General features: G+C 39.1%; 1 protein-coding gene across 1 annotated transcript; it reads right to left on the reverse strand.

The window, feature by feature from the left end:
• Positions 1-330: 330 nt before the first annotated feature.
• On the reverse strand, positions 331-5,500 carry LOC110893325. The gene is made up of 2 exons (XM_022140437.1): positions 4,000-5,500; positions 331-3,848 (listed from the first exon to the last, which is right to left on the reverse strand). Exons 1-2 carry the CDS (start codon positions 5,498-5,500, stop codon positions 331-333), a joined length of 5,019 nt encoding a protein of 1,672 aa, XP_021996129.1.
• Positions 5,501-7,488: the final 1,988 nt, after the last annotated feature.

Below are 7,488 nucleotides of genomic sequence, written 5' to 3' on the forward strand. Positions count from 1 at the left end.
GATTTTTGTAATCACTTAAAGATATCTACAGTAAAAATTTGAGATCATAACTAAATTCCTAAATTGAGTTATGACATTCGTAATGGGCTGCAAATTCTGCCAGAAAACGCAGCTTGAACCTTTTTTTTTTTTTTTGGGTAAAGGGTTACCCCGGTGATTCTATATATTCATAAACCAAAAAAAACAAGTAGTGTAGAATGCCTACACTAGTTCAATCATGAGACATGCCCCATGAAAGTAGAACAAGGAAAAAAACAAGAAACAATCCAACACAAAGCTACACCGAAAACACCACTAGACTAAAATCTAGAACGAAAACATGACAAAAACTCAGCCGCCATCATCTTCATCATGCTTCCCACGAATCTCCCACTCTTCAAGAAGTCTTCTCACATTTGAGGTATCCCTTAATTTAGCTCCCATCAGCTTGTATCGGACCGTATTTAAAATAATCTCACTAAGTTTCTCCGAAGGCCTCAACTGATTCTTAAAAGTTCTAGCATTTCTTTCTTGCCAAATAAAGTACACCGCAGCCGCAACCAGAATTTTGGCTATATAATTCCTAGCCGATTTAGACCGAGCCCGAGCCAACAGCCAGTCCACAATCTCTTGCCATTTGGAACTAACATCCCCCATGTTTACCTTGTTTCGAATATTATACCAAACCTGAGCCGAATACTTGCATTCAAAAAACAAATGCGGATGTGAATCATAATCCTGGTAGCACAACATGCAACACATCATATTCATGTTCTTCCTCCGCGAAATATCCCACTTAAGAATTTTATCTTGAGTCAAAAGTTTACCTTTAAGGACCAACCACATCAAAAAACCATGTCGGGGAATAGACTGTGCAAACCAAACAATCCTGCACCAATTCACTTCCGGAGCCGTGTGTCGAAACGAGTGCCACACACAGGAAGAGGAAAATTCCATTATGTCGCTACCATCTCTCCACAACAATCTATCTTGTTTCATTGGGGTTAACTGAACTTGGTCCAACTGAATAAGAACCGGAAAAATATCTCTCCAAGCCAAAGGCCACGCCCAAGAACCAGTCGAGTAGACGTTAGCCACAGAATCATCTAGCCTAAAATCAGCATCGGTAATAGACCTTGGCGAAATAAAATCCCCAAGCGGCCCTATATCACTCCAATAATCATACCAAGCCGAAGTGTTCTCGCCATTACCTAACTCCGACCATAAATGATTCCTAATTAGAGGCCGCAATTGCACAAGCTTCCTCCAAGACCAACAACAATTAGCTGGAGTTTTGCATATCCAGAAGCTCTTGCCTCTCAACCTGTAACTATGCACCCAATCCACCCATAAAGACTCCCTTTTAGAGACAATACTCCAAGCATGATAAGCCATAAGAGCCTTGTTCATATCCCCGATACGTCTAATACCCAATCCGCCTTCATACTTCGGCGTACAAACGGTCTTCCAAGAAACTTTAGATTTACCTTTAGAATATGAGCTTTCTTGAGACCAAAGGAAATTCCGCATACAAGCTTCAAGCTCAAGGACAATTCGAGTCGGCAACATAAACACAGATGACCAATAAATATGCATAGCTGAGAGAACAGAAGTAATAAGCTGCAGCCTACCCGCAAACGAAAGCAACTTATTCCTCCAATGAGTTATACGCTTTTGAAGCCTATCCACAAGCACTCGACAGTCGCTATACCCAAGCCTAGAAGAAATCAAGGGCACTCCCAAATATTTAACCGGCAACTTACCTTCCACAAAAGGCATAAGATCCAAAATTGCATTCTTAACATGGCCATTGACATTACAAAAGAATATCGTACTCTTTTGGTTGCTCGGCTGTAAACCCGACATCTTTGTAAACTTAGAAAGAGAAGACATTATACACCTGGCCGAATTAACTTCTCCTCTCGCAAAAAGGAAAAGATCATCCGCAAAACAAAGATTAATAATCTGCTGTTTTTCACATTTATTGTGAAACTTGAAAGACGAATCAATACGAACCGCATGGTGAAGAATAGCCGTCAAAACCTCCATAACTAGGGTAAATAGATAAGGGGAGATTGGATCCCCTTGCCGTAAGCCTCGTTTTCCAGGAAAGAAACCATGCACAGATCCGTTCACACACATAGAAAAAGATGCAGTCGAAATACACACCATAATCCACGCAACCATCCTCTCATTAAACCCAAAACCAAGCAAAACACTTTTCAGAAATCTCCAGTCAACCGTGTCATAGGCTTTCTGAATATCTACTTTAAAAGCACACCTAGGAGGACCCACATTTCGATGATAATTATGCATTAGCTCTTGCGTCAATAGAATATTATCCGAAATTCGCCTACCTGGAACAAAAGCTGATTGATTTATACTAACAATATCATTTAGCGCCCCTTTAATCCTATCCGCAACGATTTTACTGATACATTTGTATAGCACATTACAGCAAGCAATCGGACGATAATCAGTTACCGTCGACGGGGTAGGAGATTTCGGAATCAGCACGATATTAGTATGATTCAATTCACGAAGAAGATTACCAGTCTCAAAAAAATCAATGATCGCACAAGTAACATCATTACCCACAATTGGCCATGCACTTTTAAAAAACGCCGCAGTGTAACCATCAGGACCCGGGGCTTTATCAATACCAATACCGAACATCGCCCTTTTAACTTCTTTCGGCGAGACTTGGCGGATCATATGATGAGCTACCTGAGGAGAGAGCCTTTTAGAAAATAAATCCGGAGCCGGAGTAAGAGATGTATCACCTTGCGAACCAAAAAATTTCTCGTAATGCTTAACAAACGGGTGAAACACCGTATCACCCTCATAAAGGTTCCCATCCGAATCTTTTATAGCTTCAATGCGACTATAATGATTTTTCATTTTCAATGAAGAATGAAAAAACGCAGAATTCATATCTCCCGCACTTAACCAATCAACTTTAGATTTTTGCTTCAGAAATCGCTCTTCGTCAAGTAACGCTTCTTGGAGGTCACGGCTAATAACAATCTCGGCTGCTCGCAACTCAGCATTAACATTATTCTGATCAATCTTTTGCTGAAGTAAATCTAGATCCGATCGCAGCTTCTCAACTTTTTTGTGAAGGTTACCTTGTTTAAATAGGAGAGAACGCAGCGGACGCTTAAGCAACCGAAGCTTTTTAACCACATTAAACTGATGAACACCATTAACATTTGTAGTCCAGTTGCTCTTTACAATCTCCTGAAACTGCGGTTTAAAAACCAGAAAATTTGCAAACTTGAACGACCTCGGTTTTAGTCTAGCCGCATTCGGAAACGAGAGGATACACGGGCAATGATCCGAGAGTCTATACGGTTTAAATATAGCCACAGAACTCGGAAATTCAGCAATAAAGCTCGTATTTCCCATAACCCGATCCAACTTCTTTAACAACCCAACCCCATTTTTCGGCTTTTGACTCCAAGTAAAATGAATCCCCATACAGTTGATGTCAACGACTTCAATATTATCTACACATTCCTGAAAATCACGCATACCAGTTGAAATCGATGACGAACCCATAGAATTATCCTCTATGTTGAGAGCCGTATTAAAATCTCCCATGATGCACCACGGTTTACACGCAACAAGCACTTTGTGTATAGAAAGGTTATTCCAAACATCTCTCCGGGCCATGTAATAATTATCAGCATACACGATAGAACAAAACATCATTCTTTTATCCAATTTGAACACTAGCTGTAAATGCATAACCCGGTTAGTTTGCGCCAAGACCATAACATCAAAAATGGCCGGGTTCCATCCCACAATAATTCTGGTGCCCTTAGAACAACAATTCCCATTTGAAGTCCATTCCCAAGATCGGAAAACTGCATTACAAACTTTATTTAGATTACCAACGTCCACATGAGACTCAAGAATAGCACACAAACTTAGATTAAATTCGTTGACTGCCTGCCGAACCTCTTTCTGCTTGAAGGGTCGGTTCAAACCCCTTATATTCCAAGAAGCGATACTAACCATTGGTAACATTCGGAGAAGGAGTGCTTGCCCCTTTATTATTAGTATTTCTAGTACCCTCCGTCATAAACCCATCCATTTCAGTTTCCACCTCAATAACCTCATCCACATCAGAGTCCTCATTATTCACATCCGTTTTCTTCTTACTAGTACCCGACTCGTCCTCCACGTCATTAAGCACATCAAAAGGGTTGTTCGATCTACTCTCAAAACGATCCGATCCTTTACTTACATCACCTTTAGGTTTTGCACCGACGGGTCGGTACTCAAATTTAGACTTTTGTTTATTAACAGGAATACCAACTTTCCTAGCCGCTTTCTTACCATACACTCCATTGTATCCGTCTTGATCCACAATGGGAGCCTTCTTAGCAGGATAACTCTTTTGACCATTGCGATTATGAATCTCATACACCACCTTAGGTTGTTTCTTTTGATGTTTCGGGCACATATCAGTCGAATGAACAAAGACACAGCAGCTAGCACATCTATGTGGACTCCACTCATACTCAACATACATAGTTTCTTTCGTGAATCCCTCCCCATCCGGTTCCGGAATAGCCATTGTAATTTCCTCTCGAAATTCATTCTCAGCCGAGATTTCAATCAATGCTCTAGCATAGCTACTTCGCCCCCAAGCATCAATACACATAGACGTCGTAAAAGTATCAAGCATTTTCGGTTCCCCAATAGTAGTTGCAATCAAGCTAAGACCATCCTCTGTGTAAGCCGCTAGAGGAACTTCATGAATTTTGACCCACACCTGAACCTTTTTAACCTCCTTCTTTTCTAGCTTGGTTGTTGGAGTCCAAACATCCAGAAATAATGGCTGTGACCTAACGATCCAAGGCCCATCTTTCAGAGCATTCGATAAACCAACTTCATCGTTAAATTTAAAGAAGAAGAATCCATTTGCGTTCATCATAGTTTTCAGCAATCCATACTTCTTCCAATGGGTTCGAACATAATAATCAACAACAGGGAACGCAAGACGATCACCTAGAAAATAACCATATAGAGTATTAGCCAGCTTATCTTGCACGGACCGAACAGATTCCCTTGGCAAAACAATGTCACAACCATCTCGCTTATCGGAACTAGCAAGGGCTCTAAAGTTAACTTTTTTCAAATCATTAGCAACAACTGTATCAGCATAAGACATCGGATTGGAGGACGAGGCTTTACACGGCTGTTCAACATGGCTAACCCAAGTCGCATAGCTTAAATCCACATTCTCAAACTCCGGTGGCTGAACCGAAGCATTCACATTCACATCAACTGGAACAGTAATTTTTGTCAATTCATCAATGACATTAAACTTACCCGAATCCCTAGCAGCCGACGGTACAACTCCTCTCCTTGGCAAGATCGGTTTGCCGTCAATATCCACTACCCGAGACGCTAAACCCTGGATTTTTGAAGGCGGCTTGCCACGATCAAATAACAAGTGTTCCCCAGATTTCATACGTTCATTCAGATTGTTTTGGACACCTCTCTCCATCAGCAAGAAAATCCAAACACCATGCAAAGCAATCAGCCAAGAAAACCAAAATCTATCAGAAAAACCCTAATCCTTTAAACCCTAAAAACGAATCTCAACCCTTAATCGATTAACCCAAAGTTATCAATCTAGCTAAATTAGTCACAGCTAACCACAATCAATAACAACCAGGGTAATAAATCAGAGAATCGAATAAGTTTTCTAGGGCAGCGATTTGAAAGAACAAGAAAAAACCCTAGTTTTGGATCGATCACAAATGCTAACAGATTCGTTATAATGTTTTGAAAACAAAACACTAATCACAGACTGTTATACATAAGATTACGAAGAAAAACTGAAGGATTCATGGAGATGAGCAAAAAATCGCCTAAAGGAGAGAGAGTTAGGGTTCACTTTGGAGTTATTAAGGTACGGATCCTTACCCCCATTAGTAATGTACCTTGCCGCAGCTTGAACCTTTGATACGGAAAAATTCATAAAACGCTCAATTTTCGTCGAAAAAATGCAATTTCAGTGGGGTTTTAAAGATCATTCCTGGAATTACATTTTAGACTCAAGAAACACATGTTCTTGTCACGTTTTGTCCATGTTACAACCAATACAAGTCGGCTATAAATTCTGATCAGAAGCTGTTTGAATTCAGCTTTCAATTAAAACATGTTTATGACATTATAACACTATTTTTAGCAATCAAAACCCTAAAAACATCACATACACTAATTTAGCATCAACAAATCTGAATTTACTTCATGGAACTCAAATTACACTAGAATAATAATCATAATCCTAGTATTTGACATGTTTCTACGAAACCCGCTAAGCACCTATATTGGTGATTATGGATTTTCAAAGTGATGAACATAATTGAACGAACTAATGGCTAGGGTATATTCATAGACATGATTTTAACCCAAATTCACTCAAACAACTATCATGCAAGCTCAATTTCGAATCATAAGTGTACATCCAAAATTTTAGATTGAATCAAATAGTGAAATTTTTACATACCTTATGATCCCTTTACTGAGGAGATCACTAATCTATGCTTGGATTTCGATTTGAAATCGATTTGAGCCTTCAATTTGATCAATTAGCAAGAACCAGGGTTTGGAGGTGTGTTTGGTCGCCCTCCTGTGTTTTATTCGATCCAGACACACACAAGTGTGTGTTTGGAATTTCAATTTTTTTTGTTTTAAATTGAAACTAGCTTAACTTTTAACACTTTTAGCCCCTCTAATTCACCCAAGTTACATAGAGTGTATTTTAACCAACTTCTTTATTACTACAAGACTTATAATTAACTAGGTTATTTATTTCCTAGTTATTTTATCTTGTTCATAACCGATATTTAATAAATATATAACACCTATATATTTTTCGGGTTTTACCTAACCCGTTTCACTTTAAGTCTCGTTAACTCGGTCCTTTTATATACGTTGTTTTCTCAAAGTATTTATCCTCCTTTTTATTAATATTAGATTTGTTTATTTAAATCCTAATATTTACCGGGTAAATTTTCACCGCTAACGGTATTTTACCCGTCGTCAATATTAACGTGGTTCGATTACCGAACCCCGCTTTTAGGGTGTTACAAGTCTACCTGTCACACCCCTATTTTACCACGTGTCACCGGTAGGCCCGGTGGGGAGTATCGTGATGTAGTTGATATCATCATAGTCAAACAACACAAATAATGAATGCACAGCGGAAGCAAAAGATAAAAATATTACAACCCGATATAAAGTAATATCCAAGTATTACAAACGGAATGTAAAGGATCCACAGGGGGATCTTAAAACAGAAAGATAAACACGGTTCAACATACTTTAGGCATCTAGAACTTGCAAGCTTCCCTATTGACGCCCTGAGCTCCCAGCCAATTAATTACAGTACCTGTTACTTAACCTTTTTGCAAAATACGTCAGTTTACACTAGTAAATACAACTTAACTAACTCATTTTGAAAATAGTTTAGAAAATTGATTTGAA

This window comes from Helianthus annuus, chromosome 12 (genome assembly GCF_002127325.2).
Source record: "Helianthus annuus cultivar XRQ/B chromosome 12, HanXRQr2.0-SUNRISE, whole genome shotgun sequence".
NCBI lineage: Eukaryota > Viridiplantae > Streptophyta > Magnoliopsida > Asterales > Asteraceae > Helianthus > Helianthus annuus.